Source organism: Miniopterus natalensis, chromosome 1, assembly GCF_054644295.1.
Source record: "Miniopterus natalensis isolate mMinNat1 chromosome 1, mMinNat1.hap1, whole genome shotgun sequence".
NCBI lineage: Eukaryota > Metazoa > Chordata > Mammalia > Chiroptera > Miniopteridae > Miniopterus > Miniopterus natalensis.
The window spans coordinates 136,663,360-136,684,037 of NC_142081.1; the positions used below are offsets into that span (position 1 = coordinate 136,663,360).

Consider the following 20,678-nt stretch of genomic DNA (forward strand, 5'->3'; position numbering starts at 1 on the left):
TCCTGCATGCCCCCTGCTGGGAATAGAGCCCGCAACCTGGGCATGTGCCCTGACTGGAAATCGAACCACGATCTCCTGGATCATAGGTCAATACTCAACTGTTGTGCCATGCTGGCAGAGCAACATTTTTTTAATAGCGTTTATACTTAAACAAATATCAGTTCACATTATTGACTGCCTGTGACCCAGATAGAGCCTAGACAACAATTAATGCATGTTGATTTTTGGTAGTTTTGACCAGTATGCAGTATGCAGCTATGTGACCATGAGCAACCAATGTCATCAGCATCCCTTACCCCACCAGCCACCCCCAGTTCCCTCTTCTGTAGAACAAAGAAAGTAGGCTCCATCTCTAAGCTCCCTTGCAGTTCTCAAATTCTGTGTGTCTGTGTTGATTGACTTGGTTTCCCTAACTGTGAAATTGAAGATTTGTGAAGAATCTTTAGAAAATGTGTGAAAAAGAGAATGGTCCTTGCCAGGAAGTTAGCAGTACATTAGGTCTAGTTCTCATTCTAGAACTGAAGAACTTAGAGAAAAAAATACAGAGGGAAGATTTTTATTCTTTTCTTGGTTATTAAAGCACATTACTTTCCCCTTAACATCTAGAGTGATAGGATCATATAAAGACATCCATTCAACTTGGTTCGTAATTGCAAGTAACACAATCTAACCATAACCAAAACCTGAATTAGATTGGACAAGCAATAATTTGTTCTCCAGGAAATAAAGGGTGTTTGGATCAAAGTGTTCCATGTCCAGAAAATATGACTTTTGGAGCAGGAAGGTATGGAGATTCCTCTTACTCTTCCCACAGTTAAATAATGTCCTACGTAGTTGCACAATGGCCCTGGAACTCAGTAGGAGGGCTCGAGGAATTCTCATATGCTTGTAAGAACTCAGCAGGTACACCCTTTCTCCCGCATCCCCGAAAGTTCACCACAGGAGAGCTGGGAGGTCTAAGGCTCCTTCACCTCTAAGCCTGGTTCCTTAGCCTTAGAATGAAGATGATGGTTAGAAGGATTAAATGATGACACTTTTAAGTGCTGTTTCTACCCACAGGAATCACTCCTTAAATATTAATACTACAATTATTGACACATCGTTACCCTTATAATTTTAAAAAGAATATATACTATTTGCTGTTACTGTTGTCTACATTAACTTAATAGAATTTTGTTTTTCTTTAGTGAGTCCTTATGAGTGAAAATTCATACAGTGATTCTGATTCTAAAAGAAATTTAATGCCGTACACTTGCCGAATTCAAAGACGTAAAGCGATAAATACGTTTATGGCCCAAATTACTTTATTCTTCAAGTATTCAGTAGTTAAGTTTCCATAAGTCATCCTACTTTTTCACTTCTGTTTGACCTATAGAAATAGTCTCTTTCTGGAGGAAGAAATGGATCATATGCTTTTTTCCCTAAATGCTTTGTCCTTTAGTTATTAATGTATTACTGGAAAAGCACAACTGTTCATTTACTTAGTTAGTGTTTGTTGAACAAGCATGTACACAATTATTTTCCCTGTCAGAATTTGATAGGAAAAGACCATGATCATTCAACAAATATTTAATAAGCACTCCTGTGTACCAGGTCTTGTGTTTCCACGAGAAGTATTTGCAAACCTCAGTTGAAGTGATTTATTCCACCCTTATTTATGGGTTGATTTCTGGAATCATTTGCTTTATCTGAGTTGAGAGTGTTACTTGTGTAAATAGTAAGATCCCTCATGAGTCGGCAAGTATGTGTCAGCTGTTGAGGGGGGCAAAAAAGAAGCATTTTACAAATAATGCTCTTAGGGTTAATGCATTTTGCTATTTGTATTATATATTGTAAATTACTTTTCAGTCCTTTTGTTTTAATCTAATTGAGTGGGGAACGCCCACTCTAAGGGAAATAATGCTTTTTCAGGAAGTATGCTCAGATGATTAAATTATTTACAAAGCCTCTGTTACTTTTTATTGAATCATAGTCTGTAGAAGCTTTTGTTCTTTTTGGCATTATCAATAATAGTGTATGCTTCTCCTTGGCACAGTAATAAACCAGCAGGACCTGAAGAGTCTATTTCATATATGTATATGTGTGTGTGTGTGTGTGTGTGTGTGTGTGTGTGTGTGTGTGTGTGTGTATATAGTATATATATTCTCTCCTGAGGATTTTTTTTAAAAATTGGTTTTAGAGAGAGAGAAAGGGAGAGAGAGAGAGAGAGAGAGAGAGAGAAACATCAATGTGAGAGAAACATTGATTGGTTGCTTCCTGTACTGCGCCCCAACTGGGGATTGAACCTCTAACCTAGGTATGTGCCCTAGGAATCGAACCCACAACCTTTTGGTGTATGGAATGATGTTCCAATGAACTGAGCCGCCCGACCAGGGATCTGTTGGATGCCTCTTAGCCTTTTCCAACTAAGAGCCCCACCTAAACCTGAAAGAGAGTAATGAGCCCCGTGTTACGTCACCCCTTTTGTTCTTCTTGTTTTATCTCCCTGCCTTTAATTTTGTTTTGGTTCAGTTTGTTCCCTGGGAATTTTGAAGCAAATCCAAGACATATCATTTCACCCATAAATATTAACTGAGTACTTTTGAAATTATGAGCAACAGCTTTATGGTTTTATTAAAAATGTCTTTCAAATAAGGATCCCCCAAAAGTTCTACGTATTATATATGATTGTTATGTTTCTTGAGTCACTTTTACTTTAGAACAGTCCCAGATTTTGATCCCATACTAGTGACTTGTTGAAGAAATAAGTTCAGTTGTCCTGTTGGAATTTATTCCCTATATCTCCTATAAATAGATAGTAAAATCAGACATTTGATGAGATTCAGCTCAAAGTTGTAGGCAGCTGTACTTTAGGTGGCTCTGTGCTCTTCCTTAAGGAGGATTCAACAGCCCCACGCTGCCAAGTGGCCCAAACGCCGTCTCCAGCGAAGGGGGCACATTCCCGAGAAAATGTTTCCAGCGCTTGCAGGGAGGGGACTGGTGTAACAGTTGATGACCGAATAGAGATTTCTAACAGATAAAAAGAAATCGCTTAAATTTTTATTTTATAAGATTTGGCCTTTTTTTGTTTGTCCATAGGAAGAAGTCTTTCCTGTTTTCTGCTCTGTACGCGGCCTTTATCTTTGGCGGTCGGCACCTAATGAACAAACGGGCGAAGTTTGAGCTGAGGAAGCCGCTAGTGCTCTGGTCCCTGACCCTCGCAGTCTTCAGGTAGGTTTCTTTGGTTTTCCTAATAAAATCCATCCGTGTCATCACGCTTGGCTGAAGAAGCAACAGTTGACATTCTGCCTTACATCTCCTATATTTGGTTATTGAATAGATTGAGGACATGAAGCCCTGTCCAGAGCGAAGGCCTTCGTTGCGGTCTATTTTCCACACGACGCTCCGTTACATTTTAAGAGCTCTCGGGCCATCTCGTCCAAACTGCTCACGTAGTCATCCAGTTTATCTCTTAGGACTAGAAATAGCGCATCCTTTCCCTATTTTTGTTACATAAATTTAGATGGAAAGGCTAAATGGAAAGCCACAGCAGCAAACTGTTGAAGCCTGTGGTGGAGCATGGGGTTTGAATGTGGCGGGTATGATGTCACTAACAATCAAACAGTGGCACCAGACACGACCAGATACTGGACACATGTATCATTAGACCAGAGATTGGCTTTTTTCTGTATCCCCAAAATCACTCTCCACCCTCTTGCCTGAACTGAGCCTCTATTTCTGCATAGAGGCTGTTAGGACAAGGCCTGGTCTTTCCAGGGGCATCTGCCAGCCAACACACAGACTCATTCCTGGAAGCTTGAAGGGGCATTGTGTAATATTTGGTGATTTAGGCAATCGCAAGACCAATTAGCATACAATTGGTATCCAAACAGGTGCCAGAATTCACCTACGGTGCTGATAAAGGTACTTGTTTTACTGGAGTTTTGCTTCTCAGAACCAGCAAGTTTATAAGTAGGCTTCTGGAGTAGGGGGAGTAGATGTAAGTATACTACAAAATAAAAAACTATTCATTTTCATATTTATGATTTTATTTTTATTTTTTCATATTACATATTAATTGTTCTGCCACTATGCAGAAGTAGATGGCATCATTAAAAGCCTCATTAGTCACTGCGTCTTAATACAAATGATCAGGAAGAGGGTCTTCACAAACGCCAGTGATCTGTACATGTCCATTGTGTTGGTTCCCTGCATCTCAACACGCATTTGCTTGCTACTGTGAAATAGGCTCCTTTTTGGTGCACTTTGTGAGGCTCTGTGCTTCTGAGATACTTATGATTTAGATCCGTCACTAAGGACTTCTTCCATTTCAGTCTGTGTCAGAGCATGATTCTCTAACACAAAGTAGCATTTTTATTCACATCTAAGGTTCACAGAGTATGCTTTGCCTAAAGGATGTTGATATTTAAGGAAAATATTATCTTTATCCTAACGAAGCCTTTCAGCATTTTACAGAGTTTTCAACATCCCCTGAGCCTTTATCATTCGTTTTCTAAAACTTTAATACGTATAAGCAGAGACAAGACTACAAGGACCCCCATGCGTCCCTTACCCTGCTTAAATAATTATCAACACTGGGTTAATCTTCCCTCTATATCCCTACCAACTTCCCCTTTACCCCAAATTATTTGGAAAGAATACAAGCTGAAATATGTCTGAACGAAATAATACGATTTCTATAAGTTAAGCACTCATTTTAAAAAACTGACCAGTGTCATTACCTCACCAAATTAGTAATAATTCTTTATTCTTAAGTGTTCAGATTTCTCCAGTTGGTCTCAAATGATTTTTTTTAACAAAAAATTATTTTTAAAAATCTGGATCAAAATAAGATGCACACATTTTCATTGGCCGACTTCTTTTAACTTAGAAGTTTCCACCTTCATCTCCCCAGCTCCCTCCACCCACCCCCCATCCATCCTTTGAAGATCATTTGCCCCTTAGACTTTCCCCCAGACTGGATTTTGCTGATTGCGTTTTTCTGCTGCCTGTGTTCCTTATTAGCTGGTAGTTAGATCTAGAAGTTTGGCCATATTCAGGTTTAACCTTTGACTTTCTATAAGTGGAAACTTGCCATTACCAACTCTTCAGTTATCCTGAAGTGTCTGTAGTTATTACAGCAAAGGCAGGATAAATGCTCCATTCTCTGACTATATAGTATTTAGCCGTTTCAAAAAAATGATTTGTTTACATAGCATGTAAAGAGTAACTGTTTCTTAACTATTATTATGAACTCATGGATTTATACGTTATGTGTCAATGATTTTGAAATGAATTTGATTTGGGTATATTTTAGTTCGTTGTTGTTATTCTTTTGGATGCTAAATTATCCCACCTTTGGCCGGTGGGAGCTTTTTCAAGTTGACTCCTGAATCTTTTCCACATGCACTGACTAGTGCTCCTAGCTTGACTCTTTCAGGGTGGGGAGGTGATGACAAAATGTTCCAAGTCAGGCATATTGTATATTTTTTGTCCAGAACTGGATTTAGCCATTTCCCTAAGGAACCCTAGTTCCTGAGAGGGGACCCTAGAGGGGAGACAGTATTTAGAAACCACTGTCTGAGTACTAGGGGTGGGTGTTCGTGGGAAGCCAGTTCTTATTTCTAGGCCAGAAATAGAAAAGTATTTATTTTTTTAAAGAAATGTATACAGAGTTAGATACTTCCAATTCATATTTATGATTAGAGAGGTTTTACTTAATTAACTTATTTCTTCTGCCTCCTAGGCCAAAATCTAAGTTCCCAGTGTCAGCCAGTAATTACTCATTTACTTTATCTGACAGTGCATATGTAACAGTTACTAACAATACTTTATTTTTTTTAGATTGACAAGCTTTCTTGTCTCCTCTTCCATTTCCTTAATTCTGTTAGTTACTTTACTTCTTTCAGAGCCATGTTTTTGTATAAAATTTTAAAAGCCAGAACTATATAGAGCAGTCTGAGCATGGATGGTCTTAGGGTCTTGTAAAAATTGATCGTAGTACTCTAATTAGGATTTGGAAAATAAAAGTAATGGAATTCTACTGTTGTATTAACTGAGCATTGTTGCATGTTAGGAATAGTATATTGAGGATCCTTTATGCTTATAAAATTCTGGTTGACAAGACATTGAATGAAAAAAGCTAAATATGAATGATATTTGTAATATGTTCCTGTAAATTTTACTCCTAGACACTAAACATCTATATGTTGTTCCTTAATACCTTCAAGTATTTGTAAAAGTATCTAAAAAGACACTAGAAGAAAATATACTCGTTTTACATCTGTGGAAAGGCAGAGGAGATGTGCTTTTATTGAATGCTTACTATTTACTAGAAAATAAAACAAAAAAAGTCAGTGCTTGTAGAACTTGGTTCTAGTGGACTGGCAATTTAGAAATGGAAAGGATTTCAATTTTTTCTGTGATATGTTATCTTCTTATTCAAAACAAATGAAGCCAATATAATAACATTGATAAACGTCAATTCTGGGTAGCAGGTGTTTATTATTTTTTGCATTTTCCTGCATTTACAACATTTTCTAAAATAGACATACATACATGAGCTCATGCAGTTCTAGAGAATCTCAAGTGATAGTTGCTATTTTTTTATTTTGGAATCCAAATATCTTTTGAATGAAGTTGATATAAAGAATAAGAAATAAGCTCATCCTACAAACAGATGTTTTTAGTGAACATTAATAAATAAGAATTTTCCTATTTTGGTTACATAGGATAGCTTTGTTATTACAAAATTATGTTTTTGCAGAAAATTTTGAATGGCTCTTACCTTACTGTAATTCACAAATTTTGAAACCAACCCGTAAACAGTGATTACTATAGAAGTACAGGGAAGTCCTTGCTCAGGAGACATTCTTGTATTAGTTGGTCTGCATCTACTCCACTTCCACTGCATTTACTCTCTTTGCCACTACAGGATATTGTTGATTTGGAAAAAGAAAGAGAATGGGAACCAATTTTTTCAGTTGAAGGAATTAGAAAAATCACTGAAAAGATAATTTTTTGTGTATTTTGCTGCTTAAGAATAATTTCTCTTCCCCCAACTTGTCAAGTTTGCTCACTAGCTTTTTACAGTAGCCAGAGATGCCCCCCTACTATGACTAATTTCCTGACGCTGCACAGTGTGTTTACCCATGAACTAAGACAACTGAAATTGGAAATTAATTTGGATATGCAGAGTACTTAAGCAAAAATTAAAACCCTATTGTCATACCAGTCTAGTTCAGAAAATGGTAGGGTTTTTTGTATAGTTTACCAAGAATTACTTGTAGAATATTTTTCTTCTTTCTTTTTACCTTTGGATGTTGACTGAATAGCAGTCTTCATACATTCCATATACAATTTAATTTATTGAAAGCTGTCATAAGTTTTGAATGAGTAGATAAAATGTGATCAACTGAGTTTTCACCAGGCCTATAATGGATTCAATTCATTTGAGGATGATTTCTGGAGTTTTTTTGTTGTTGTTTTTCTGTTTACAGTTTCTTCCCATTATCTGCACCTTGCCCCCTCTTTCAGATCCAAATCATCAGCTTCTGGTGTCAGTCTTAAAAATATGACTATGATGATGACCCCCTCCACTTCCAACCTACATCCCACCCAACCTAGGAACAAGCATTTCTTTATTGGATGAGATAATTCCATGTGCATTTGGCCCTAAATGATTGAACATTTCCTTAGGGTACATACTGAAAAATTCTGGTGATTTGAATTAGTAAATCCTTTAGACGAGATTGTTTCTCCTGGCAAACAGGGTCAGACACGCCAAGGTGCCTATAATCCATTTATCTCAGGCACTGCTGAGTCACTACATCAGGTTGCTGTGACATCTCAGCTGTGCTACTGCAGTTGCTTTGGAAAGGGCTTACTGTGTATTTATTTAAGAACTCCTAGATTGGGCACAGATGTGTGTGCTTCTGTTTCAAACAGCCTTTCCCAGTATCTGTCTGGCAGTGGTTTCTTCTCACTGGCAGCAGAAGGAGTTCCAAGGAGCCCTCTTCCAGGTCTCTGACCCAGAACAGGTGAGAGCAAGGTGTCTAGTCAGTGCACCTACAAGAAGATAATTACGTCGCGCTGCATATTTGTAGATGCCAATACACACTTGCTTCAGCTTTGCTCACTCCCATTTCCTGGTGGTGATTCACTCTGGCTTCAGTTGACCTATGCCTTATTTGCACAAAGCCAGATGTTCTGTACTTTGTAGTTTGACTTCTTGCCTTGTTATTAACTGGCACCTTTCCCTGTTGAAACTCATTTTCATTTCCTGGCCATATTTTTATTTGTCATTAAATTTCATTGTCAGCTTAAGTATAAAACATATTCAAGATTAATTGAAAATCTCTTTTTTTTTTTCTTTAATGAGATTTCCATGAACAAAGCATTTAAATGTAGCACAGGAAATGTATGTTTAACAGTGCAGAGCAGCAGGTGAATGGTATTTAATCAGATCTCATGATTTTGTACATGCATACATCAGTCTTTGATAATGGAAGAATTATTGGCAATTGCCTTACTATTTTTAAGGAAACAACTATATAATACATCCAAGTGGAACTCTTTTACATTTTCAGATGTGTCACCAAAATGGCAAAAGTGACAGCTCTCCAGAGCATATTGTTGAGGAGTAAAAAGCTGCTGAATAATTCTGGGAGTGCGATGCCATGAATGTAAAGTTTAATGACCCATCAGTTAACGCTACATTTTATTTATTGACATATACGTAGTAAAAGCATACAAATAATGCTTGAAAAGTTTAGGTTAGTGATCACCTTGGTTTCTGGGGAGGCAGAGAGAGGGATGGGATCAGAGAGGGCCCAAAGGAGGCTTCCTCTCCTTTTGTAAGAGTTTATATCATTACAAAAAAGTCAAACAAGAAAAAAATAACTGTTTGATACAAGGTGTGGATAGCAGTTTTTTTAAATGTTGAGAGCAAATAATGAACAAAATCTGTTTTTCAAAAGAAAGGCTAACAATTGTCATTTTACAAGATTCTGGTGAAATGCTAGTTTACGTTACATAGAGCAAAGTAATACCAAAACACAAACTTTGGGGCCCGGTTCACACACACACACATACATCCAATAATGGCAGATTTATAGTTAGACTTGAGAATTTTTTTGTTTGTTCTTTTATGACAGTGACCCTGAGTTAAGTTTGGTATGTATACCCGAAAGGATAATTTGGGGAACTTTCTTTTTCATCTGTTTGTTCAACTCTTAAAGATGACCATTGGTAGTGTTTCTACCTTGCACACAGACATACAGTCTGGTGAACATAGACAAATGGAGGTCAGATGTTGCTAATTTAAACGTGTGTTAATTGTCCCATATTATCCAACGGTTTTGTTTTTATGCTTAGTCTACTTGAAAATGTAAAATTCGGTATTGTTTATATCAGTTCTTTGTGCTTTCCTTCATCTCTGGCTTTTGGATCATTTTATCACAGAACCTTAGGAATCATTTCATGCTTTGATTCTGGTGCCATATTTATAAGTTACAGCTTCTGTCTCATTTCTTAAACTGAAACTGACAGATATATAGAAAATTATTTCGTCCTGAAGGCAGGTTGTATAAAAGTTTTCTTCACAGAATCAAATTGATTTTTCTAAAAAGTAAATTGCTGAAGCGTTTGTTCATTGGAATAACACAACATCCAGATGACATAGTTGTTTCAAAGGTGGGTCACAGAGTGACAGCAAAACACATTTTGTTTCTCTTTGCACCAAGAGAAACTCGAAGCATCTACAATGAATAGGAAAACCAATAAGCCATTAAGTCCAAAAACCTAATAAACAGTAAAGGCCAAAAGGCCACTGCCAGAGGAAAAATAATAATCCCTCCATTTACTTAGTACCTCAAGAGTTGGCTGACGTCCTTGATGAGGAACACCATGCTAACATTGTCATAAATGGAGATGACAATGTCTAGTCTGAAAGGCAATGGATTTGTTTAGCATTTTGAGTTGTATTTGAACCCCTTTCCACCAGAGAGGAAAGGGGTTCTGCTCAGTTGGAATATCAGTTTTGTTATTCTGTTCCCACTATTCACATAGCAAAGTTGTTATCCAACAAGTCACAGCTACAGGATAAAGAAAACTTTCCCCGCCTGCCCTCCCCGGCGCTTGTATACACAACACAGGCGCCCACCCTTTACGCGCTCCCAGCTCCCTGGAAGTGTATTCCATCCCCCTGTTTTCAGATACAACTCGAGTAAAATGCTAATTCAGTTGGGACCTTATGTCACCGTTTCCAGTGTCAACCCAGGTACCTCTGATTCTCCCCATCGCACTTCATTAGCCATGCCAGGAGCGTCAGGAGTGAAAGGAGTTATATGACCTAGGCTACTTCATTAGCACTGCTTTTAATTTTTATATATTTAAAACTTGATCCTTTGCTAGAAGAGACTCTAGTCTCAAATCAGAATAAAGTGACATTAATTGAATCACTGGACTCCTTTTGAAACACCAAGAGCAATAATTAAGGTAGAAATTGGCAACTCTTCATCCTTTAAAAGTAAGAGAGAGCTTGTAAACTGGGATTCATACATCAGGATTTGCTCTCGACAGTCTTGGTTTTATAGTCATTGTCTTAATGTAATTATCAATCCCTCCCCTTTCGCTCTCAAAATGTCCCAGTTTGAATGGCAAATGCTATGATTATTCTATTTAAAGCCCACTGAGAAATTGTGTTGCCTCAATAAAACAGAAAAAGGACAATATCCAAATCATTTACTAACTTACCCCTAACAAACCTTTATTTTTAGTATGGATTTCTCGTCTGAAACTTGCTCTCCTGTCTGTAATATTTCCAAACATTTGATGTATCATTGCTCAAATTTAAAATATTCAAACCAAATCCCTTTTTGATAACCCTTTAAAATTCTCAAAATGTATCACTATTTACTTAGTGAACATCGTTAAGTCATTCAAAAATATACAAATCAGTCTTTCAACCCATCACCAAGTTGTATAATTCTTAAGTACCTTGAGTAGCTGTCCACTCCTCTCCATTTCCGTGCCGGACATCCCAGGCGTGGCCGTCACTTCACAGCTTAAGTGCTGCAACCACCAATTGCTGTCTCCTAAATGTTTGGTCTATCCAAGCTACTCTATATACCATATTATTTCCCTGTTTAAACCTTAATTGGAACTGCTTTGCCTATAGGTTAAAACTTCAACCTGTCTATAAAAAATTGCAATCTTTTCTTGACCAACCTTTCACCACTGCCTTAGGCAAACTTTCTGTTCCAGCCAACATGTGTCTGATCATTGCCAGCAAAGCAAGTGTACTGTGCCCGTCCTCATTTCATGTCTCTGAACACACTGTACCTCCCTCTCATTCTCCATTCTTCCTCCACTTTTTTTTTCTTAAGCATCACTTAGACTTAACCTAGAGTGCCTTCTCTATAAAGGCTTCTCTCATCATTTCAGCCCACCTCTCAGCTCCTCCTGAACTTGTTGCGGTCTCATCATTTGAGCAGACTGTATACTTACTACCTTACTTACCCATGTACCTCCCGGTAGACCATATGGGTTCCTTAGGGCCAGAATTGTGTCTGGCTGCTCCTGGAACACATTGACGCCTTCAGTTCCTGATTAATGAATAAAAACCTTGGCCACTTCTTCAGTCAGGAGTAATTGGCTGTTTTTAATTTCACTTGGTCACCATATATGTTTTGTATCAACTGCCTCAAACATATCCATCCCCTCTTCATTTGGTATGTTCAGGTTTGACCTGCGGAAAGACAGACCTTCCTCAAGAAATCTGGGAGTGACCTCATGTAATTGCAGGGGACTTCCAGAGGCCTGCAGAGCCCTCCCCAGTGTGGCCTCTGTTACTCTGACCTCTCCTCTTCTCCCCTCCCCTCTCTCAGGCCTCAGGGGTGCCTGCTGTTTCTGAAACACCCAGTAAGGCTGCCCCCTCAGGGCTCTCACTTGACACTCCCTCTGTCCAGAGCATGCCCTGCCCAGATTGTCCCACACCTCCTTAAAACCTTTACTCACTGTGGCCTTCCCAGGTCCCTGTCTAAATCACAGTAATCCCACCGCGCTCCTTACTGCCCGGGCCTGATTTCCTTTCCTCCTTGGCATTTGCCGCTCTGTGTTTAGCAGCCGCGTTCATTCTCTCCCTTCCCATTTGATCTGAGCTCCATGAGGGCAGGGATTTTTGTCGGGTTTTCTGCCCTGTCTTTAGTGTCCAGGTAGGTAGGTAATTAATAAATATTTATCTTTTAAACACTAAAAAGGGAAAGGAAGAGCTCCAGCCAAGTGGCAGTTGGCTCAGTTGGTAGGAGCATTGTCCCATATGCCAAAAAGGTTGCGGGCTTGGTTCCCAGTCAGGGCACATGCCCAGGTTTGGGGTTCCATCCCTGGTCTGGTGTGTACAGGAGGCAACTGATCCATCTCTCTCTCTCTCTCTCTCTCTCTCTCTCAAATCAATAAACATATCCTCGGGTGAGGATTTTAAAAAAGAGGGGAAACAAAGAGAGGAGGCTTGTAGAAAGTTGTTAGTAAGTCTCCTTTCCATTTTTGGAAAGCCTTTCCAACAGGGGAATAGGAAAATGTTCCCACTTTTCCCTTGAATCCAGGAAATTACTGGATCTTCAAGTATTCCCAAGAAAATAATAATTAGATTAAGTGCATGAGATTTTGCTTTTAAAAAATATATATATATATATATATTCATTACAAGGGAAAATACCACACTGCTGTAAAAGGGGCTTCCTGAGGAGAAGCCAGGAGAGCAGGCATGACGCTGCTGTGCAGGTGGCACCTTGGGCTCCGGCAGACGGGCAGGCTGCCCCTTCTTCCCTTCAGCCGGCACTGACCTGCTGCAGGTCGCTCTGCTGCTCCAGATGGCCTGGTTCATCGATTTTCTTCCAAATTAAGATAAAACAACCCACTCATAGTGTAATGATCTAGTCCAAATAAGGCAGGCATTTACATTTTGTGACAGTTTGTTATAAATGTAATAAGTTGCAAGTTAATGTCAGTACAGACAAGGAATGTCCTGTCCATCTCTCAGAGCTGAAGACCATGTGGTAGCCTTCACTTATTTGCAATTGGAAGTGCTATATTTAGTAGTAATTTTTTTTTTATTATTATTAAATAACTTCTTTTTAATTCTCTGTAATCTAATATATTTGCGTTTGGACAGAAGTATGACTTCGGTGATGTGTTTGTATTACCGGTGCTGTAACAACTAGAAACAGCTGACCTCTAAGACATTTTAAATCATTTCACTAAAATGAATTCATGTTTAAATAGCTGGAATACTGTGGCTTTTGTAAATCTTTGGTGAGAAATAACATGAGCTCTCTTGAAGAGGCCACACAGTAGTTTAGGGTGTAAGTGTAGCAGCCCCTGAAGCATTTGTTAAGGGTTATTTGAGTAAGACTGAGTTCAGGATCGCCGTGCTTATAAGCTTCTTGTGTTACCTCACACATCCTTAAGTGCTCTTTCATGTTTAGCAGCGTTAAAAAAAAACAATAACAAAAAAAAACAACTACGACATTTTGAATGACAAATTGAATTCTTAAAAAAAAAAAATCTCCAGGCGTACCTTTTTATGAAACTGCCTAGTTGCATAGTCTGGAATGCATTGGACGGTGCTGACGTCCACTATTAAGTTTAGGTAGCCAGAGCTGTAGACTGGCTGAAGAAAACATAAAAGTGAATAATGTGGAAAGGTACTGGAAGCTTACTCTGGAGAGGCCACGAGGGAGCCGAGGATAACTGACACACTGAGACGTGAAACCCCCTTTTCTTTCTAGTCCACGGGCCTCCGGCGGGGGCGCGAGTGGGGGGCTGTAGAAGAGACAGGGGGAGATCAGGCCTCAGTAAAGAAGCTCTGGTCGCTCCCCCTAGGGTAAGCTCTCTGCCGTCAGAGAAATGAAACCCTCCTAAGTATGATGCCTTTCCCACATGAAACAATGATCACAGGCCTCCTCTGACCTCATTCTTGAAAGTATTGGCAGTGCTTTCACGAAAGCTGTCAATTTTTGTTCTCTCCCTTTCAGCCAAGAACGCCACATAGTAACTGCTCATCAATTGTTGGTGATGCTGTGGGATTGACAGGCTGCCTAGATCCCGCTTGATTTTGCCTATGAAATAGGGAGCCCAGTTCTCTTCCCTGTAAACAGCAGTTCTTTTAGTTAGTGCTACCCGTAGATGGATTTAATTGGTAGGTAGCTCTCCTTGGAGCTCCTTTCCTACCATTTGTTTAAAAATTTTTGCAAGTGAAAGTCCTTGGGGACTGTTTGATCCCTCATATCGTCACTTCTGGCTAAATGGTCGTGCTCGCTGGCGGCTGCCCTCACTGTACCCATTGTTATCTGAGACATTCCTTGCAGTGTTCAGAGCCCCGGGAGTTAGAATCAGCTATATAATTAAAGTGATTGATTTGGGGCATAATACCTCCTTGCTCACACCCTGCATTTTCCTAACCACGTAATAAAGCAATCATGTTCTTTTATGCCTTTCATTTCATTACAAATGGTGCAGTGATGGACAGAGAGGAGCCTTTTGTATTTTTTGTTCTGAGAAATAAATGCGCATCATCGACTCAGAAGTGGATGTGCCCAGGGATTAAAGTAGCCGAGAGAGAGATTGCTCATTGATTCTAGGTGTTTGTGTTAACCCAGAGCCAGAGCAGGAAACTTCAATGCCATTCAGTAGAATTGCCTGTAATTTGAAGAAATTTATGAATCATTAGCTATTCTCTTAGGCAGGAGACAGGGATATGGGTTCTCCGAAATAGTTTAGCTTTAAATTGGAGTTTATACTAGGTTGATGAAAAAAATAGAAATTAAAAAGGTGCAGAGCAAGGCCACAGAGCTCAGAAAAGAAGAGCTGAAAAGCAAATTTAATTTCTGCCTTTAAAAAGAACATAGTAAAAAATAAAAAGGGAAAAAAGAACATAGTAAAACACTAGAACTTTTCAATCTTGAACAGGAAGCCTGGCACCAGTGATTTTATCTTAACTTCTCAAACCGGTTTTTGCCAACTTGTTCTTTTTTGCCAAGAAACCATCTTCCATCACACCCATGAGTGAAGGAATCACACCTGAGTGTTCCCTGTTTGCTGACTGACACCTGTAGGCTGTACATGAACTTATCTCTGCTCCTAAGGACTCCTCCTTAAATTCACAGTGTAGAACTAAGTTAAAGTTCAAAGTCATTAAAAGTAAAGGCAAACACGTCTTTGCCTGCCTTGTGTGTTTCCTTCCATCTTTGCCTGACCTGTGAAAAGAATAATAATTCTTTCTGCCATTCCTTTATAATACATTCTATAATTCTTCCCTCACATTATACACACAAGCTAAGATGACAAATGGCACCGGATCTGGTGTTAGCTCTAAAGAACAAAAGTCACATTCTCTTGGGGGTTCTAGGACCACGCGCTGTGGCCCCGAGAGGGAGGCACTGTTCCCTTCTCCTGCATCTCCTGCTCTTGCACAAAACACGATTCACAGTTATGTCTTATCGATGAATGATAGATATGGATAATGACAGGATGGGTAATATATCTTATAAGCAATATGCGGTATCCTTATGTGGAAGATGCTATTGGTGATGGGTACAAATTGCACCTTTTTAAGAGGGTATGGCTGGCAGATATATGAATAGAGGGCACCCTGCTTCTACTTCTATTCCTGCTGTACAGAGGTTCCCGTGTAGATAAATGATAAATCTTGTTACTCAGAAGGAGCCCACAGGGAACATGTCACCCTGCTCCATCACAGTCTAAACCCCCCACCCCAACACATAAGAGTTAAGCAATGTTATGTGGAATTAAGGACAAAAGTTTTGAAAGAATTTTGGACTTTGCTCTTATAACACTAACACTAATAATAGACGTCATTCCTTGGGCGTCATTGCCAGGCACTGTACTAAACTAGTATATCTAACTTTCATAACTGCTTCGAAGTATATACACTCTCATCTTAAAAATGAGAAAACAAAAGCTTGGAGAGGTTTCAATAATTTGTCCAGTGTCAAATCTAAGCAATAAGCCCTAAGGCCTGTTCTGCAAAAGAAATTACTCCCACACTGGAACCAGCTGCAGAACTATGTGCCCTCTGGATGCTTAAGTTACTGCCCTGTTCCTCTTCGTGATTATCATTATCGTCGTCATCGTCAGGATGGCTGGGCTCCTGCCACCCTGAGTTCTCTCGGTGTAGGAGCACTACATTTGTAAGCAACAAGGACACTTTCAGAACGATGAACATTTGACAAGGAGAAAAGTGGGCCTGTCTAACACAAAGTTCTCACTGGGCAAGAACCCCATAAATAACATTAGCAGCTAATTTCCTCATGCTCTACCCGCATCTTTTAGGTATGAGATCTATTAGAAGTGAATTTCAGTGATTAGGAAATTCAGATATGTGACACTGATCCATTCCTGAGGCTGGATCTGTTTCCAGTGGAAACAGATACCGGGTTTGTAAGCAGCCTTGGATATAGTGATATTCCCCCGAATGCATGTTTTCACACACCACTGTCTACACATTTCTTCACGAAGAGAAGACCGAACTTCTATTGCACTGTTAACTTTGCCTGTTCAAGTATTTCATCCTAAATTAAATATACGGTTATCGTTTAAAATGATTGTCAAAGTTACATTTGTTAGAAGGAGGGAAAAATTGAAAATTAAAAAAAAAAAAAGACCTGATTTTTTTAGAGGAAAGAGAAATCTATTGGGAAAATGCTGGCTAAGTTACATTGTAGAGTCCCTGCATTAAAACAATGCACTCAAATAACATACCCAACTAATTTCTCATGTTTTCACTTGCTCTTATTGTACCCAGCATTTTGATAGACAGCATGTTCACTCTCACTTTGATTCCCATAAGGTACGTAACCTCAACACCCTCGTGTTGGCTTTGGTGAAAACAAACTGCAAACAGTCCCACTGAAACCTGTGAGTAGGAATGAATGGGGCCTGGAAGCTTCTAAGCTAATTCCACTGGTTCCTTAAACACTTCTAGGCAGAACCCTGTGAGATAGTCTATAAATCCTAAACAATTTATAATTTAAAACCCTCTTCAAGATCAATAAAACCATGTATTTGTAACCTTAATTCAAAAAGGCAGGAATGTGCTAAAAGAAGGAACCAAACAACTAATTATTAAGAACAAAATGAGCAATCTTTTGTCTAAACAGAGCTACCAGAAATCACTTTGATTAGGAGTGTTTTACACCGAAAACCAACCAGCAAATAGGAACTATTTTTAAAAAACAACTCCTTCCTAAGTTTTAAATGAATGTCTCTTGATGCAGTTTAAGTAACTACACAAACACCATGCGGGTGAGTTCCCTGCTGGGACATCAGTGACAGGTGCTCACTAACAGACTAATTCAGCTATTTCTGCAGAATGAAGGAGAGTGTCAGAGACAGCTGAGCTTGCAAACCCTTCCAGAATCTTTTATTGTTTCCTCTATTGGATCAAGTCCAAAGTGAGAATAATTACCCCTTAGGACTGCCAAGTTTTCAGGCTGTTCAGATAACCCTGGTCTTGTAGTAGGAAAGGAATGTGAGCCAAGGTGCAAAAAGAGTGACTGAATTTTACATAAAATATTTCTCATGTATCTCAGGGAGCAGTTTCCTTCCAAGTGGTCCATTTGCTTTGACTAGCAAGATAGAAAATAATGTGGCCCAAACCACAGAAAATAAAGGGCAGAAAATCAGGCTTGTTATCTACTCTTAGTCTGCTACAGTAATAAAAGAGCTGAGGATTTTAACTAGGCCTCCTTGGGACCTTTTGGTAATTCATGGAAGTCTTTATGGGGGAGGGGAACAGGAAGGAGCTCAGTATTGTAAGGGAAATTTTTATTGTTCTGAAAACTTTATTCTCCAAATTTTTTTTAAAATTACTCTTAATTTAAAGTGAACAGTTTCCCTCTGTTGAAAACAGAGAAGAAATGACAGATTTTATTCTAAATCTCCAAACCTAATAACCACTTTAGATGATATATCATTCTCACAACAGATGTGTGAAGAAAACAGTATTATAGGGAGGTCACATTTTTTGAGATGGGTAAGTTCCTTGAATGTTTTAAAATACTCAAATATTTCAGTACTTTTATAATTCAAAATCAGTTTTCCCACAGGAGTATTTTAAACACAACACATAAATACATACCTAATAGGAACTTTTCATCATGTCTAACTTTTGTTCCTTCATTTGAAAGTTCTTGGTTTCTGACCCATTTCTCTGTTCTACCAGTAGCACCTCTACTTAATAAATACCTGGATGGCATGGTTATAAATTACCAACCGTGATTGTTAGAGTAACAGCCCAGTAGTCACCAAAATCACCCTTAGGTCTTCTGAGGCACCTAAACAACAGTGGTTCAGAAAATTGTGACCAACAATGTGGGTATTTCTGTCCCCCACTAATGTGGCACTTCCATGTGGCAGTATTATAAATATCAAATCAGTTGGGTCCCCGGCTTTGAAATTATATGATTCTTGAGTATATTTTAGATGTAGGGATTCGTATTCCTTCAAATTTTCCTATTAGGAGTATCCTTATGAATATTTACATATTGATATTTCAAAATGTCCTGATCCAAATCCACATAAAATGCAACTATGTCCCTGTTTTTCAGATGAAGGAAGTGATGTTTAGAGTAATTAAGAAATTGATCCATTGACGCACAGCTTATAGGTGACAGGGTCAGTTTTATCCCATGTTCTTTACTCAAAGCCATGCTGTTTACACAACTGAGGAGGTCAAAATGAAAGGTGCTAAGCCAGAGACTTTGTGAGTGGCTTACATAAGGAGGGGAGATGATCTTCTGAGCCAGGGAGGGAGGAGAACCTTTGCTGAGTTTCTCCGACTGTACCCTGTGGACCGTGTTCATCAAAACATCTGGCACCTCTATTAAAAATGCCATTTCTGGGTTTTTCTCCGGTGCTTTTCAGTTAGAGCCTCTGGTGGTGAAGCTGGGAAATCTTCATTTTTACCAACCTCCATGGTTTACTGTAATTAAAATTTCTATAATTTCAGGGGGTCTGTATGCCACCCTCTCCCCCACCTCCAAGTACAGGGACCGTCGCCTCCCTCCCCCCAACAATCCCTATTGAACAACTAAAGACTTCTAGGAGAGGGTCAGTAGCTGAGAAGTCCAGTGCATGGTGAGCTGCCCTGCAGAGGTATCAGGCTGTGACACGGGCCAGCTGTGGCATACTTGATCCCTACTCATGCATTTCTTATTGTGCCTCTGACCTTTCTTACAGCCGTTTTCTCCAGCACCTGGACTATTAACTGGGTGCTTGCACCTGAGATAACATCTGTGTCCTGGTAACCTTTCACTCCAGGGCGTAGCGTCTCAGCGGGCTTCCTGGGCAGCCGGCTTGCTGGGCAGCCTAGTGCCACCTCCATCGAGCTTGGACAGGAAAGCAGCATTCCGTACCCCTGCTATGACTTCCCGTGACACAGATGTTTCTGCAGTTCGGGCTTCTCCCAACTCACACGCACATAAGAGTTCCCAAATCTCTTGAGTCTTCTTCCATATTAGTCTGCATTTTCTTTCTTGGATGCCCCTGATCTTGCCTCAAACTCAACATGATCTGAAACAGTTTTACAAAAAAATGTTCTTAGCCAGTCTTCTAACTCAGTACTCCCACCACTGGGAATCGATTCCAAGGAAATAACCCCAAACAAGGAAAGACTTCATGTGTAATGATGTTTACGGCAACATTATTTACACTTAAAAGAAACGCTGGAGAGAAGCATAAAAAGAAGGGAGTGATAAATTAGAGTGCAAGCATTTGATGAGACATTTTGCAGATATTAAATAAGGGGTCCATGAAGACTGTGCAGGAACATGGACAAATCGCTAATGAAAAGTAAGAAATGTGCCCAAGTAGGCTGTACTGCCCAGGTAATCTAAGCTCATCTGTGAACAGAAAATGAGATATGCTGGAAGGTAGTAAAAATTCTAATCATTGTATGGTGTTGATAGGATCATGACAGATTTATCCTATTTCCTAAATTTTAATAAAGCTCATCAAATTCCTTAGTTAGGGGCCTGTTTACCTCCCCTTCAAAGGCTCAGTCAATATGCGGAGTAATCTTTGACTCACCCTTGTCTGCTTGGGTGGGCCCTGGGAGTTCTTTGTGAAAGGTTCTTGACTACAGGCCGTAAGCGCGCTCTTCACCTCTGTCATGGACCTCTGACAAGTTCCTCACAGCTTCACAGCAGTGCCCAATTCTACCTCCTCTTATCTGACCTACAAAAGTTGAAGCGTCTAAGGGCTCAGAGGCGTAGTTCCTTCTCTCCTCTATTTGTGTTCTCTCCCTAAAAGATCTCATCTCATTAAGCCATATTTAAATATCAGATAACTCCCAAATTGAAGTTTCCAGCCCTGATGTCTTCCTTAAACTCCAAATGTCCCTTTATCCAAAAGCTACTTCGTCCTCACTTGAATGTGTGATAGGCATCTCATATCTAATATAGCTAAGTAGAACTCTGGATTTCCTTTCTACCAGGGTGTCTAAACAGCTATACTGCCCAAATATGTACCAGATCTATCTACTTTTTTCTGTTCATATCTGTTGTTACCACAACCAGCCACCATCATCTCATTTGGACGTGAGAGATATAATATCCTTCTAAATATTATCCCTGGTAGATTTCTTATACACTATAATGATAAATTATCATTATTTAATATTA

General features: G+C 39.3%; 1 protein-coding gene across 1 annotated transcript in view; it reads left to right on the top strand.

The window, feature by feature from the left end:
• ELOVL6 (ELOVL fatty acid elongase 6) overlaps positions 1–20,678 on the top strand; it is a 129,100-nt gene that overhangs the window by 83,212 nt on the left and 25,210 nt on the right. The window contains exon 3 of the mRNA XM_016209465.2: positions 3,079–3,210. Within this exon, the coding sequence (XP_016064951.1) occupies positions 3,079–3,210 (132 nt within the window). The remainder of the gene's footprint in view (positions 1–3,078; positions 3,211–20,678) is intronic.